The sequence below is a fragment of the Typopeltis vanoorti genome, chromosome 9, assembly GCF_054136105.1.
Source record: "Typopeltis vanoorti isolate ZY-2024b chromosome 9, IOZ_Tvanoo_1.0, whole genome shotgun sequence".
Taxonomy (NCBI): Eukaryota; Metazoa; Arthropoda; class Arachnida; order Uropygi; family Thelyphonidae; genus Typopeltis; species Typopeltis vanoorti.
The window spans coordinates 66,715,381-66,732,039 of NC_143557.1; the positions used below are offsets into that span (position 1 = coordinate 66,715,381).

General features: G+C 35.6%; 1 protein-coding gene across 1 annotated transcript; it reads left to right on the forward strand.

The window, feature by feature from the left end:
- Positions 1-6,853: 6,853 nt before the first annotated feature.
- On the forward strand, positions 6,854-15,806 carry LOC150103109 (uncharacterized). Its single transcript, XM_090397937.1, has 4 exons — positions 6,854-6,994; positions 11,032-11,785; positions 14,336-14,484; positions 14,983-15,806. Exons 2-4 carry the CDS (start codon positions 11,049-11,051, stop codon positions 15,138-15,140), a joined length of 1,044 nt encoding a protein of 347 aa, XP_090254063.1. The 5' UTR covers positions 6,854-6,994; positions 11,032-11,048; the 3' UTR covers positions 15,141-15,806.
- Positions 15,807-16,659: the final 853 nt, after the last annotated feature.

Consider the following 16,659-nt stretch of genomic DNA (forward strand, 5'->3'; position numbering starts at 1 on the left):
AGAAGTATCTCTTCCGGCTTAGCACATTATTTCTACATCTAACCACACGATAGAGAGGCAAAACAGCTCCATGCTATATCTGGATGACGGCTACAGACATCGTTTATTCAAGGAAGCCACAATAGTGTTAATAACTGGTGGAAACCTCAACAGAAATCAGGGTGCAATCCTAAACACTTCGTGGAAAAACTTGATCCTCTCTCTAAATCAATCTGAACTACAGCTAGCCAGTAATCACATTACACATTTACAACAAACATGCATGCATGATAATGAATAAGAACAATAAGTCCTCTCTATCACGCGAACGTGTACCCTTAGCTACTAGTTGGTTTACAATGTTTTTTAAATGTTCCTTTCAATTTGCATTTATTATTTTTTATATCTTCGTAAACGCCTTGAAAAAGCCAGACAGTTTGCTGGCGAAACTGGTTGGCTCTAATGTAGTTTTGTTTTTCGTAAATAGTCAGAAATTAATAAATAAGTTTGTATTTGAAGTATAACATCTTGTTGATATTTATATAGGCGAAATCTTGGAACTCCAGAATTTTGTATTTGGGGCCATTTGCATTCCATGCAACGATCTGAAGAGAGGCTGGAATAAGTTTGTTTCTATTCATTTATAAGTACTGTGAGGATGGCATGTTTTTGCATTGGAATCTTTTACTGGAGGTTGTTGAAGGGTTTGACAGGCTGAAGTCTTATAGCATGTTTGCTAGAGAGGCCGTAATAACAGCTAGGTTTGTAGGTGCTGTTGGCTGATTCTGTTTTGGTATTAACTTGTTTGTAATGGCCACATCAGCATAACTTCTTGTTTGCCTTTGGCTCCCTCCATCTTTGAAGGCCGCAGAGCCTCTGGCTGTGGTGCAGTGGCCTCTGGTGTTCTTGTAATAGAGGAGGAGGACTATTTAACTGTCTCCATCCATCTGTTCTTTGGGTGCTGAATACATCCTTTATAGTTGGCAGGATGAGGGCCACCGCAGTTGGCACATTTAGCCGAGGTGTTATTCGGCTTTGTGCAGATATTGGTTGGGTGGCTATCCCCACATTTCAGACATTTGAACTCAGCTTTACATAGTTTCTGGGCATGGCCAAACTTTTGGCACCTGTGGCATTGCCCAGAAGATGGCCTTTTCCGGAGTGGTTCTGGTGTGACGATGAGGCTACAGATTGTTTTTAAGTTGTAGATATTTTTATAAATGTTATGGATTTCTACAAGGACTAACGGCATGGGAATCTTGTCGGATCTGTACATTCTGCTGACCTAAACAGGAGACAGATCCTGCAAGTGAAGATCAGCAGCTATTTCTTCTGTGTGAATGCCTTTGCAGATGCCACGGAGGACCACTTTTAAATTTTTTTCCGAACTGAGCGAGAAGGTATGATATTGAATACCCATGTCGTCCATTTTTTTAGTCAACCTTCTGTAATCTGTCACCGTTTTAGGTTGTATTTTTATACCCTCATCCACATTTTTGGCCTTTATATAGCCAATGTGTAACCTGGACATTGTAGATCTTAGATTAACCTGTTTTGTCTTGTGGCGCACGAGTGTTGCGAAATCTTTTCCTAGCTCTGTTTTTTTCTCTGATCAAGTTCATAATGTCTTCCCGAGTTTTTCTCTTAGAATGATCGGAGGCACCTTTTCATTGGTGGAAGCAGTGGAGTCCAAAACTTGACCGTCTTGTTCCATTTCGTTATCGTTGAGTGGTTCTACTGTTGTTCTGCACTTCTTGCGTGCGCGGACCTCTTCAAAATCTGTGGGAGTGGAGATCACCGATTCTAACATCTTCCATTTTCTCAGCGTCAACGACTGTGAAATTTGCGGGGGGAGATGCATCACAATATAGTTCTTCAAATATCGTCTCGTTTAACTGTTTTTCCATGTCTCTCAATGCAAAGTGTCTGAAGCTGGAAAAAAAAAAAAAAAAAGGCTTACCGTGCAGTTCTAGCCTGGCCAGCACTTCTGCAAAACTCGGAAGTTTTTTGGGTTAGAGCACTGATGACATAAAATGGCAAGATCTTCAGAACTCATCTGCAACAAGTATCACTTACAAAATCACAATTCAATTCCGAATTACTCTGGTGATACTATGGCAGAAGCAATGAAGAAGTCATATTTACCTATACGAGTTGCCAAAAGGTGTACCATCTTATTATTAAATTACTCTGGATTTAGAGAAAGATGTTGGAAGTTTTTTTCCACTTCATTAGTCTATAATAAATTTAGTTTAATCCTTTATCCAAGTGTAAGCAGACAAAGTTTGCGCGTGAAGTATCTTCAGGACTAAGGCAACTCGTAAAGGTGGACCAAGCTCTCATCATTCCTTGTCTCAGTATCTACCATAATGCAAAGCACATCTCATTGCGGACATATATAATGCTATGCATTAAGGGAAAGGCCACTACTCCGAACAGTTTCGACCTTTATTGAGGTCTCGTCAGTGGGAGCCAGACCCAGAAGTGGTGATACATTGCTTCTGCCATAGTATCACCACTTCTGGGTCTGGCTTCCACTGACGAGACCTCAATGAAGGCAGAAGCAATGGAGAAGTCATATTTACCTAGGTAAATATGAAAATCAAAAAAAAAAAAACAGCTAATGTATTAAGTGGCGCTTGCGTCCTCTGTGCTTGGTCACTTGAAGTCAGACTTAAGTTCACGTTTAGTCGCTGAGTGGAGGAACTTTTTCTAAACCTTTCTTCGACCGATTCCCGAGTTAGTCGATCTCTGGCACTGGCAAGCGGGTTTTTCCTCCCGGAAAGTCGGGTTTTTTATCCCGTAAACTCAAGAAAATCGACCGCAGTACCCACATTATTTCAGTCTGTAACATATCTTATTAGAATTAGGTACGAAGAGATGGCAGCACATGTTTGCCAGCCTCTTCATTGGTGGCTCCTATAATTAGTGATAGACATGGGCCAGCTATCTCTGGTTGGCTACAGGTGGAGATTGAACTGCCCACTCAGTCTCCAAAAAAAAAAAAAAAAAGCTAGATAGGGTATAAAGTCCTCGCCTACTCCCTATAAGGTAAATATGACTAGGTAAATATTGCTTCTGCCTTAGTATCACCACTTCTTGGTCTGGCTCTCACTGACGAAGCCTCAATAAAGGTCGAAACCGGTCTGGGTAGTGGCCTTTCCCTTAATGCATAGTATTATAAATGTCCACAAGCATGTGTTTTGCATTATGGGAGATACTGAGACAAGGAGTGATGAGAGCTTGGTCCACCTTTACCATGAGTTGCCTCAGTCCTGAAGATACTTCAGGCAAAAACTTTGTTTGCTTACACTTGGATAAAGGATTAAACTAAATTTATTATAGTCTAACCAAGTGAAAAAAACCCAACATCTTTCTCTAAATCCAGAGTAATTTAATAATGAGGTAGTACACCTTTTGGCAACTCGTATAGGTAAATATGACTTCTCCATACTTCTGCCTTAGTGTCACCACTTCTGGGTCTGGCTCCCACTGACGAGACCTCAATGAAGGTCGAAACCGGTCTGGATAGTGGCGCTTCCCTTAATAGATAGCATTATATATGTCTGCAAGGAGATGTGCTTCGCATTATGGTAGACACTGAGACAAGGAGTGATGAGAGCTTGGTCCACCTTTACCACGAGTTGCCTCAGTCCAAAAGATACTTCAGGTGCAAACGTTGTTTGCTTACACTTGGATAAAGGATTAAACTAAATTTATTATACTCCAAGATGAAGCTACAGAGTTAGTGATGGTGATAGACAGAGAGTTATTAAAGTTTAGAGGATATACTGCTAAGGTAGCCCATAAGATTACTTGGCTATTGAAGAATACATTAACAATTAAAGATAAGGAAGTAGTAGTTTCTCATGATACAACGGCTGTGAGTCCCTTTTACGGGAAGGTACGGCACCATCTCTAACCCCCCAAATATCCGGGCTCGGGACCGGCATAGCTGACGAATCAGGCCTATGGCTTGGTCAGTATTCCTGACTGTAATCCAAGTGTGTTCAAAGGGACGGTTTGCCTGCTTGCGGGATGAAAAATCCCAGATAAACTGTAGCGGGACAAACCCTGCTGCCCATGCCTAATACCGGTAACTTGGCTATGGCTGCTTAAGCTCCTCACATCGACGACGGGAATCGAATCCAGGACACTCCTTCCCCAGGCATATGGTTGCGAGGCGCATAGCCACTAGGCTAACCATGCAGGTATAAGGAATTTATTCTTCTTTATAAGGCCTTGATATGCCTACATCTGGATTAGATGATTAGATTCCACTACCTCTGAATCCTTTCCACCACTTTCTCATCCCCAAGGATGAGATTCTCATTCCCAAGGATAAGAAAGTGGTGGAAAGGATTCAGAGGTGAGTGGCCTGTGGAATGTCTCCTATGAGGATAGATTGAAGGTGTGTGGATTGAAGAAGTTGGTTGATAGGAGAAAAAGAGGGGATATGATAGAAACATTTAAGTTGCTTAAAGGATTTTCTAGGATTGAAGGGGAAATATTTCAGCACTTGGCTGGAGGGGACAGAACAAGGGGTCTTCCCTGGAAGTTGAATAAAGGTGTGGTTAGCAGGGGGCATGAGGACTAGATTTGTTTTGCTTGGAGAGAGTTGTGAATGAGTGGAATTGATTGCCAGAATCATGTGAGTGCTTGGTCTGTTAATAGGTTCAAGGAGAGGTATGGTAGATTGTGCGGATAGATTGGATCTTCTGTAATGAGTCTTCAGACTCCATGGAGGTGCCCGTATAATAATAATAATAATAAGATGGGAAGGTAGGACTGAATATTTGCATGTTTGACAGCTGGCCACCAGCTAGTGTACAGGATGGAACCAGACGATAACACGCTTATTTGCTTCCTGATCAGCTGGTGCATAATCTTGTGTCTGGATAGTAGTTGTGTAATGGTATGTGGGGGGAGGAGGGGAAAGGAACACTGTCGAGGTTGCATTATGATATGGACACCGGATGATCCCTGTAAAAACAACATAACAAGAACAACAGAAGTGTATCTCCTCCTCTCACTGTATGTTCCTCCTGCTCGCTGCGACTAAATAATAAAGCTCTCTCAAAAAAAATTTAAAAACTCAAAAAATCTTGCAGAAAAAAATTCTTCCATCTTCACGTCAACATTCATGGTATAAATACCAAATGTGCATCATCACCTGCAAAAATCTAAACCCTGCCACAATAACCTTCAGTACCATCTTAACTGTCCAAACTACACATTTTTTATGATATCTTTTGCCACAAGAGTGGTACCTGTGCTTTTGTATGATCAGATATTTGACAGAAGATGTCTGATCATTTATCTTCCGTTTTTGATCTTATGTTGCATATTTCCATGCCTTGTGTGATACCACTCTTATGGACATTCATCTGCTGTTCCTACCGTCCTTCCCATATCTGTAAACATTCTGACCTTTTTGAACTCCTTAACCATGAAGCTTTATTTCATACAATACAAATTCTCTAACGAGAACTTTTGACTTTAATGTCTACAATGCTAACTGGCTCTCTCTTTCGAAATCCACTAACCATACCTGAGGATGAAATTCATCCCCACCTAAGATATTCACAAATATCTCTGCCAAAGTGGAATTCGAACTCGTGGCCTGTTTGTGGTAGAGCAGGAACGCTGTTTACCCGGCCAATCAGAGGGAGTTACTTGGTACTGATCAAGTTCTTCCAAGGTATGAACTGTTGCCTTTCATTATTTGATTAAGGATTCTTGTTGATGGAAGTTTTTTCACTTGGCTGTGCTACCAATTATATAATGTTTAATCAAAGGATTAAACCAAATTATATATTTGGTTTAATCCTTTATCCAAGTGTAAGCAAACAAAGTTTGCACCTGAAGTATTTTCAAAACTGGGGCAACTCGTGGTAAAGGTGGAATAAGTTCTGATCACTTGCCTTAGTATCTCCCATTATGCAAAGCACATCTCCTTGCAGACATGTATAAAGCTATGCATTAAGGGAAGGGCCACTAACCAGACCCTTTTCGACCTTTATTGAGGTCCTCTGGATGTGACTCCCCACTGATGAGACCTCAATAAAGGTCTGGGTAGTGGCCCTTCCCTTAATGCATAGCATTATACATGTCCGCAACGAGATGCGCTTTGCATTATGGGAGTTACCAAGGCAAGTGATCAGAACTTATTCCACCTTTACCACGAGTTGCCCCAATCCTGAAAATACTTCGGGCACAATATAATTTGTAAGGATTCTAGTAGATTTTGAAAAACTAATGCAGCTCATGCCAAAGGCGGTGAGTTCCAATACTGTCGTTGCTTACTTTTTAAAAAGGACTTTATTTTAGAAATACAGTATGATTCTAATGCAAAATATATTTTTTATTTCTTTTAGTAACTAGGAAAGCGTTTAAAAAAAATTACATTGATGAAAACAAATAGCTTATTTGTTCGGAATCAAGTTCTATTTTCAAGATGGAATTTTCTCATTAAACAATTTTATGTTTCAAGTTGCCAGCAAAGGTTGGTCGCTTGGTAGAGCCTCTACTACTAATGGCTCGCAAAAAGTTAAGCAGGTTTGAGCTCGGTTAGTAGTTAGAAGGGAAATCGTTCGATGGTGTTGGCACATTCTCCCTCGATGAGTCTTTGGGACTCCCCGGAGGTGTGACATAATAATAATAATAATAAGTTAAAATCCTGATACTAAGATTTCCAGGTATGCAGTTGAAAACGGGATGAGGACATTGTTAATCTCTATTATGTATCACTATTCCATACTTGAAGAAAATAATGAAACATATTACGATAAGGAATTTGTAGTTTTGGTTTTGATTTCAAGAAAGTCTCTCTCTCTCTCTCTCTCTCATGAGTTCAAGGCCGACTTTCCTGAAGAAAGACTAATAGTTCAAGCAGTTAGAGAACACGTGCTAGTAGTGCTGGACGCAACGACGTGCACAAACCTACGCCAGAGTCAGGATAGTAAACAGAAAGTAAGGGCACGTCTAACTTAGTTGGCAGGGCATAAATAAACAAGTGAGTATGAATATAATTTTATTTTGTTTCGAGAATTCAAAATTATGTGAAATATGATGTTTTCACCCAATTTGCATGTGTTATCACAGTGCGAAAGAAAAGCAATTTCTGAAAGGGGAGACCGCCTATCTATAGGAAAAGATAAATTGCCTTATTTTAAAAAGGCATAACCATTCCTCTCATTACATATAGGATTTCATTCTATGCTTCCTTCCCAACCAAGTGATGCTTATTAAAACTATGAAAGTTTAAGAAACAGTTACGGCATTATTTTAGGAGGGAAAAAAAAGCATTGATATGGGGTTCCTATATATCTGCTTAACAACAATTTAGAAGAGGGAAATGGAATAAACCAGTAAAAATAAGAAAGTAAGGGACGAAACTTAAGCTTCAAATGCAGGGGATAAAAAGTAAATGGGGGCCAAGCTAATATCAATATTTTATCATAACTCATTTTCAGGCAATTTGTAGTTTCAAGACGGCACTTATAAGCGTCGTCTTCAAATTGAATATATAACACAAAGATTTGGCTAGACGCATTTTGGTGAAATTTGCTCATTATTAAAAGTAATTTTAATAATGAAATATTAACAGGTGAATGTAATTTAACTTAGACGATTATTTATTACATAAGACATAAAATTCCATTGTACGAAACCGTGTTACTACGATCAATAGATGAAAAGGTGCGACTGTTGTAATACTCAGATATAATTATATACAAAATTCTATGCAGATTATGGCAAAGTTAAAACTTATGCTAAACGTTTTATTACAACATTAATCCCAAATTATTAACATTTAGAGGATAGAGATATGAAATGCACCCTTTTATGATAGCATTATTGAAATTTGTGTTGTTCTTTAAATAAAAAATAACAACACACAAAAGTAAAATTGCATTTTACTTTTGTGTGTTGTTATTATTTCTGTGTGTTTACATAAAGTGGTCACTTTATTAGGAAGCAAACATCCATGTAAATCGTATATTATTAATCGCATGTATAATAAATATCACGAAAAGAAGAAATATACATCAGTTCATCGGAAATTAGAAAAAGTTGCAATATGTATAACATAGGGTTCCTATAATGTTTTACTAAAATCTGGGACATTTTGCAATTTTTACAAAAAAAAAAAAAAAAAAAACCGGGACATGTTAAAAATTAAGAAAACCAAAAATAAAACTATTATATATCTTGCACTTTAAATTAAATACTGCTATAAACATACATTAACATTAAATCCACTTTAAAAAAAGGATTATTAATCACAAACATATTTAATTAGAAAAATATTTATCAGATTTATGGATCTGTTCAAGAATTTTTTTTCTTTTGATATTTGATCATAGAACTCTGCACAAGAGAAATTCTTAAAATATGTCTTTACAATGATTAAAGCTTTTACTCTCTCAAGTTTAAGTCTGTTTTTTTTCCTTCTGTCCAGAGCGCATTTATTAATGAAAAAACACGTTCAACAGCAGCATTAGTTCCTGGCAGTGGTAAACAAAAACTAACTAGGCATTTAATACTCCCAGAATTTATACCCTGCTTTGTAAAATGAGCAAACATTTCACACCATTTATCACAGACACTTTGATCCTTCTGTTCACTCCACACTTCAAATTTGCTTTCACAATATTTTTTCACACATACAAACTCATAAAATAAGTCCTCTTCATTCACAGTAAAACTTGGTGGCACTGTCTTCATGAATATGTAGCTTTCTTGCATGTTCTTCCAAGTCACAGGATCCTTTCCCTTCAAATTAATCCAATCCATAGACTGAAGAGGTGTGAGAAATGGTGTAGACCACTCCTGAATATATTCAATACAGGTGCAGTAGAAATCTACTACATAGCTTTCAAACTTTTCAACTGTTATGTGTCCTTCTTTCTCTAATTCTTGCAACTGTTTTCTCGCAGTAGTTGTAAGAAACTTTTCTGCCTTCCTACAATTTAACCTTTCCACCAGTTTGTTTGTTTCATCCTTCACTTCAATTACTGTTATATGTCTTACTTTTCAATACATTTAATGCTATCATAAAAGGTTTTTAACTGGCTGGCAAGGAAGTGCAGGAGTATAATTGAAAGTGGATTTTCAAAGAAAATTTTGAGACTGATGGGACATTTGTCAATAGAAAGAAAATATGACTTCAATGAAGGGAACATTTTAATAACCCTCTGGATTACAGACAAAAAGAGAGAGTCATCTTGTCTTGCTGCTACCCAAAACAATTTTATACTCTGTGTTTGTGAATTCACAAATTGATTTAATTTCCTCAACTCGTACACAATATATGTGGAAACGTTGGTAAATCTTGTTAATTATTAACTGAAGATCGATAGGTAAGCAATCTGAAGCAGTTTGCACAGCATTATGTATCACATGTGCAGGGCAACCAATTCCAATTAAATTGTTCACAGTGTTTTCTTACATTTTGAAGTAGATTATCCTTTCCCTTTCTCTTCTTTCCGCCAAAGTTTGTATTTGTATTATCTACTAATATAGCAATAACCTTTCAGGAGATCTAACTTCTGTAACACTTCCAACACATAAGAAAATAAAAGTTCTGAAGTTTCACCACCTAAATTAACTAACTAACACATTCACCTTCACACCTTTTTCTGGATGATAGTATCTAATGACCAGAGGCACTCATTTCATGTCAAAGTGGTTTGATGAATCGAAGCTCTTCTTCGATCTGCTTTGTCGCTAATGGCCCAATAACATTGGTTATTATTGCCTTGCACTTTGTTTGCGAACAGCTGAATTTATCGTTGAAATTTTTTTTCACGATGGTTGTTGTGCAGTCCATGGAGTTAAAGCTGTGGTATGCACCGCTGTGTGATACGCGAAGGTTGCTTCCTGCGCTGCCAGTGATAACTCTTTTTCCCTTTCACTCTTGGTTTCACAATTAAAAAATTACTTATACTGCAGTTGGAAGCCTTATTTCGAACAGCAGCTTTATGTTTTTTCGTTTTCACGTGGTTGACTAAGTCTGACCGACCACCATGCGAAATGCAAAATTTACAGTTACATAAAGTATATTCCACATTTTCATCTACACCTTTAATGAAAGGAAATTCTCTTCTAATATTATCATTAATACTGCAATTACGTTTCGACATTATAGGGGTGGAAAACGATAAAAATTATAACACGCAAAGTATTGATCAAGTAAGATACTGTTATAACAGAAGCATGGGAAAAAAGAACATCGCAATTAGTTACTATTAGTTATTATTACTTAGTTATATTGTTTATAATACTAATGATTATTATTATAAATAATAAATAAATAAAATTTATTATTATTAACATTGTAATAGAAATCGGTACTAAAAACGAGATAAAATCCGTTTATCCATTATTTCCTGAAGGATACTTAAAAAAAGCGGGACTTTTGGAATTAACTCGGGACATTTTTATAAAAAACGGGACGAATGGGAACCCTAGTATAACATGAAGTTTAATATACGGCTAGAAGAGATTACTAAATCGATGTAACTAGATAACGAGGATGGTAATGACACCTGTTCAAGACTTATTATTTTACTTTCAGATAATACCCAAAAAAAAAAAAAAAATAGAACTGGAATCTAGAAAGGGTTCTAAATTCTAAATGTTACAATTAATTAAGCAGTCTACTATAATAATCAATTCAACATAACAGTTATTTACTCGCACACTATACACACTGTATGCCTATTTTAATCGTGCTTCGATATAGAATGACTGTGGAGGTTGGATACGTTATTGTTAACTGTGTGGAGAAGCAATCACTTGAACACAATTTTCGACATAAAATGGACTCAAGATGAAATGCCAAACGGCTATATTTTCTGGCGAAGTTTTTTTATATAATTAATTTATAAAATGGACTCATTATCCGAGAGCTATAATTCGGATATTAAAAATAAGGTCAATTCGTTATTAAGTTATGGTTTTCTAATAAAGTGGATAGTCAGTTTACATTTATTACGTTACACAAAATGTACACACATTTTATATAGTTGTCTGTTTTATTTTCAGTTTCGTCAACAACTGATATGGCTTACATGAATTGGTTCCCTTTATTACTGTTATTATTACTATATATTAATTTGGTTTCTGCTGGATCATCCTGTCCACCTCCTGATGAAATACGACCTTGTTTCTGCACTTCCATTTCAGAAAATGGAGGCTATACTATGATCATCTGCTCTGGAATTGACCATGCCGACGAATTATCAAAAGCTACTCGGGCAATGAAAAGTCTTATCATTGATCGGTTTTTACTGTTAAATTCTTTCAATTATAGCAGAAATCCACATTCAAGTGGAACGCTTCCTACTAGTTGGTTAGCATCTGTGAGAGTTAAGGAGGTCGAAATCCAAAACACTGCCCTTTCTAACTGCTTCTTGTGTGAAGACCCCATGACTGGCCAAGGAGACTTCTTGATGACTCTTGTAGCAACTCGATGTTCTCTACATGGTCATTTATGCTCTGTTTGTAATCACCGCACCGCTTCAATACCTACCAGAGAACTTCAAAAGACTCCTAGACTAAAATATGTGGATTTATCATATAATGGCATTACACATGTCGATGGATATGCATTTCCGAGTAATCTCGATGACTTAAAAAAAATTACTCTCTCTAACAATAAAATACATCATATCCACGAGAATGCATTTTCTAACCTACCGCAGCTTGTAGAACTGGATTTGTCTAGCAATGAACTGTCTAGAATTTCTCGGAAGATATTTAAGCCAGTGGAACAAAGTTTGAGGATTCTGGATCTCAGGTGAGTTAAATTCGCTTTCTTCATTACTATCAATTTTCAGTTAGTAAAAGGAAATTTTATATGTATGAGAGATCTCCAAACAGCGATTCACAAAGTCATTTGGATGCACCCCAGTAAATGAGTGAGTGAGTGAGAGAGATAGCTGATGAGAATCATGTACTGATCAAAAAATTTGAATCTCAAGCATCACGAAAGTGTTCTTAGGCGATTGTTTCCTTCTACGTTACTTTATGCCAATAGATAAATTAAGACAGCCAAGTCATGAATTACAGTATGGCTTTAGTGCCCCTATCTATCAAACAGCAATAGTGACCAGTCGCACCAACCAACCAGCTCTGAAACAAATATTGCTCACTCACTAGCCAATTCAATGTGCAATGAACAATATTTATTGCACAGCTGATTGGTTGGAATTACGACTGAAGAAACTAAAGCTACAGGGCCAATGTATTATTGTCTATTAACTGATAGTATTCTCTGTCCGCTTTGTCTGTTTTTCAGATGAAAAACTCTTCCATTTGTATGCGAACGGCTAACTTACCTTCGGTTGAAATACTCTTATGAAGGTTTTGGGGATGGTAGGTCGATTCGAACCCAAGTCTTTCCAACCGAAGAGCAAATGTCGCGACTGCGATACGATTACCCCTCAAGTGAGTCGGGGAGGTAACCAACTCAGTTGGATTCCAATGAGCTTTATCAATCGCTACAAAATTAATAACGGAAAACTCAAGTACAAAGATTATTCAATAGTATAATTTTCGCCTGTGTGTCACAGGCATCTTCAGTACATTTTAAGCTCAAATTAAACAATAACTGACAATTCCAAAAAGCACCACCTAAGTAGCTGGTGTAAGATAACTAAAAGGGTCAATAATTCCCTAACAAAAAAAAAAATGTATACAATAAAAAGTTAGGAAAGATTAGCTGATTTTTATTGTATACATTTTTTTAAGGAAATTTGTTGACTTTTTTAGTTATCTTACACCAGCTACTTAGGTGGCGCTTTTTGGAATTGTCAGTTATTGTTTAATTTGACTTAAAATGTAATGAAGATGCCTGTGACACACAGGCGAAAATTATACTATTGAATAATCTTTGTACGTGAGTTTTCCGTTATTAATTTTGTATCGATATGTCTACTCACGGTTTACCTCTTTTAAAACTTTTATCAATCGCGTTTTGTTCATAAACCCACTCTTATTAATTTCATACCTGATTATATAACAGTGAGCTTGTGCATCATAAGTACCATTCTTACTTATAGTGAATTCACTAACACTAAACTATGCAAATTTTTGAACTGGCAACATTAGGAACTCCATTAGTAGAAGCATACTATGGAGTGTGTGGTGCTTATGATTCCTCTCTCGGTCAAAATCTAGTTCTAAAAGCAGAAAATATAAACAGATGCCTTGCGACTTTAGAGAACTTGTAACTCGACCCTACCCTTAGGAGAAATTTCAATGAAAATCCGACTGTTTCTGGATACACGGATTTTTACTGAAATTTGGTATTTAGTATTTTTACTAAAAATTGTCAGAGTAGAATCTAAATTTTGGTTTAAATCCATTTTAAGGGAAAAAATTGGTAAAGTAATTTAAAACAATACAAAATGTATATTACAAATGATAATAGACTGTCTATGCTACATAAAATCACTATATAAGAATACTATTACCAAATGCACCCTTTTTATTATTGTCTTCAATCATTTCCATATTTTGTGTTGTGATGGAAGTTAATTGTAATTTTTAGTTAACAAAATTATGTCAGCCAAGCTAAACATTTCTCGGTCGGCAGTTTTTTAGATTGTACAATTCACCAACGCAACACGAATCTAAGCAAATTGTATTCGGGATCATAATATTTCATAGCAGTCGTGCTCGCTTGTAAATATAAAACAAAACCACTCTCATAGTATCAGCTCTTCCCAAAAAATAACAGTTTCGCGCATTTAACGTTATTTCTTTACTGATGGTTATTTTGATCTCATTTGGCTAGGTGGATGACATTTCCGATTTCTAACAGACTGTGAATGTGAACCCTACTGTAACGTGGATGTTTGAGAAAGCATTTTCGTCTCCCATCCTATTTATCATCTTACTTATAGGTTTATAATAATAAACCTAAAGTGATTACAGAGTAGATAACGAACATTCTTAAGATATCTAACTCTTAGTCTATCTACGGACTAATTTTGTGCAAATAAGGTTACCAACCTTTTGTAAATGTGAATGACATGAAAATATATTTTTTTATTTTTTATTTTATACAAAATATTTCCATTCCTATTTTATAAAATGAAGGAAATGACTGCTACTGTACTAGAAACTTACCTTCGTGAATACGATTAAACTTGGAATAGTATTGATTTCTATTTCCCATTGTGCACCTGCGCCAAACTATATATATATATTCTAGAGAGTCTGTTTGTTTCAGATTGCTACAGTTGTTAATATTTCCTTGTTTTTAATAATAATAATAATCTAAAGCATTTTAACAATTTTCATAATCTACCAGTTGCTCACTGAAGTTATTTTTTTGTGGTAGCTGGAACTCGTTGACCGTGTTGCCAAGCGATATGTTTCAGAACATGGCTGCGCTCAAGGAAATAAAGATAAGCCATAATCTTTTAGAAGTACTTCCAGGAGAGACATGGATGAAGATCCCTTCAAGTGTGGAGAAAGTTGATGTTAAAGGTAAACAAGTGCATATTTCAATGCATATTTTTAGTGCATTTTTGAAACACAAATAATCACAGTGGCCAAATTAGATATTCTAAAAACTTCAAAACTAATTGTTTTTGGAAATATAGTATAGTATTAAATTTAAAATTAACTTGGAAGTTAAAATCTACCAAGAGCAGACAAGCTCTAAGAATTACTTTCAACTAGGTCGAAATGATTAGGTCTCTGCAAAGTACTATCAACACAAAAGGGTATTGATGATTTACAAGTAATTTTACTACATCGTTTTTTGCTTTTTTATCGAACTTTTGTTGAAATAAAATTAACTTTTTAATTGAAGAAATTAATCAAGTGAAATAATTATGTTTTTCTTTTTCATTAAACTAAATTCTACCATTCAGTTACTTCACAGAAATAGTTACAATTATCTTGAAAGAGTTCATGTTAATTAATAGATTGCAAGTTTTAAACAATTTTTGTGAACGTAACTAATATTTTATTGCTTTTTAGGGAACTTCTTAATATGCAACTGCAGCATATCATGGGTGTCAAAACACTTCGGAAAAACTTCCAAACTGAATGGAAAATGTGTAGCCCCCAAAAACATGGAGTTTCAAGATTTGAAGGCAACTGCCTCGTCAATGGAAGCCAGCTGTATAAGTTCTTAAAATTATTATTACATTTCCAAGAACTCTGAGCAATTTAATATGAAAATTAAATAATTACCAAAATTATCTGCTCATGATTCAATAATCGAATTAAATTGGCTTTACTAATGCTATTCAGAGGTCAATTGTGAATTGTTTGGATCACCCAGTTAATATTTTTTAGGATCCTAAACTTAATAAACAAGAAGTAAGAAAAAAGCAAAAGTCAATGTACAAAATACTTGCAGATAATAACAACTTATACACTGGTACTTTTTACTGTTGTAATCTTCAATGATATTACAATATTTTTATTTTCACTTCTTTTAAACGTTTATGGTTGTGTATATTACTATTGTTAATATCTTTTTCGTCATAAAAGGAAATCTGAATTCGTCCTCTAGAGCCATCGGCTAAAGTCCTATTAATTCGCGCATAAGTAAGTTACCCATCGACACCTTACTGTTTTCAAAATAAAATAAAATAATTTATAGATCTTTTTTGAATTCATTACTCATGTGTTCACTAATGCGAAAATTATGAAATTTTGTTTCTAGGAAGGTGTAGTCAACTACTTTTGAAGCTACAGCAGAATGTAAACATGTGAAATGTGTAATCCAAGGCATTTTTATGTATGTTACTGTAAAAACAATTGATTAACATGTAAATAAATGATTTTGAATGAAACGTGAATATTTACATCATTAAGTAACTTTCACAGCCACTAACAGTAGTAGTGGTGCAATTTGCTTTTCAATAAATAAATAAATAGGAAACAGAGTTTCTCAAGAGTACAATAAACAATCAGCGATTTACAACCTTAAAAGGATGACAAAAATAAACAGGTAATTAGCACTATGACACATGACACTGAATGTTTCAGTTGACTAGGAATCCAATCTGCTCCTGAAACCTTTAATGGCCAAAACTTTGGCCATTAAAGGTTTCAGATCTCACACTGGATGCAATCATTCAGTGTGAGATCTGAAAAAAAAAAAAAAAAACTTCGATCTAGCTATACACGTGCCTACACCTAGTAATGCAAAACATTTTAAGAAAAAGAAGAAGCAGTTTCACATCGATTTGAATTTTCTACTAGCTAACCAGCATTTTGAGCTCCCAATAATGGTTTTCAAATTAATTTTTTTATAAAGCTGAAATCCTCTTTCAAACCAAGAAAAATCGATATCTAGAAAACCACCTTTGTTATTCTCTGAACAAAAAATTATCGTAGCTTCAAAATAATTTAAGTTAATATAAAAATAAGTTAACATCTAAAATAACAAAATTTAAGAAAAAACAAAAATTAAATCGAATAAAAATTTAAAAGAGGGGAGGGAAGGCGAATCTAAACTTTCTGTATAGGATGATGCTATGGCATTACTTGCAGGAATGACGATGACCTAAATGCATTTATTTCAAAACTACGAAGATGTGAATAATTGAGTCTTAATCAATAACATGCAAATTCGAACTGACTGGAAAAATATTGGAATCAGGCGATGGAATTTAAATACCAACGTGAGCAATAACAGTTAAC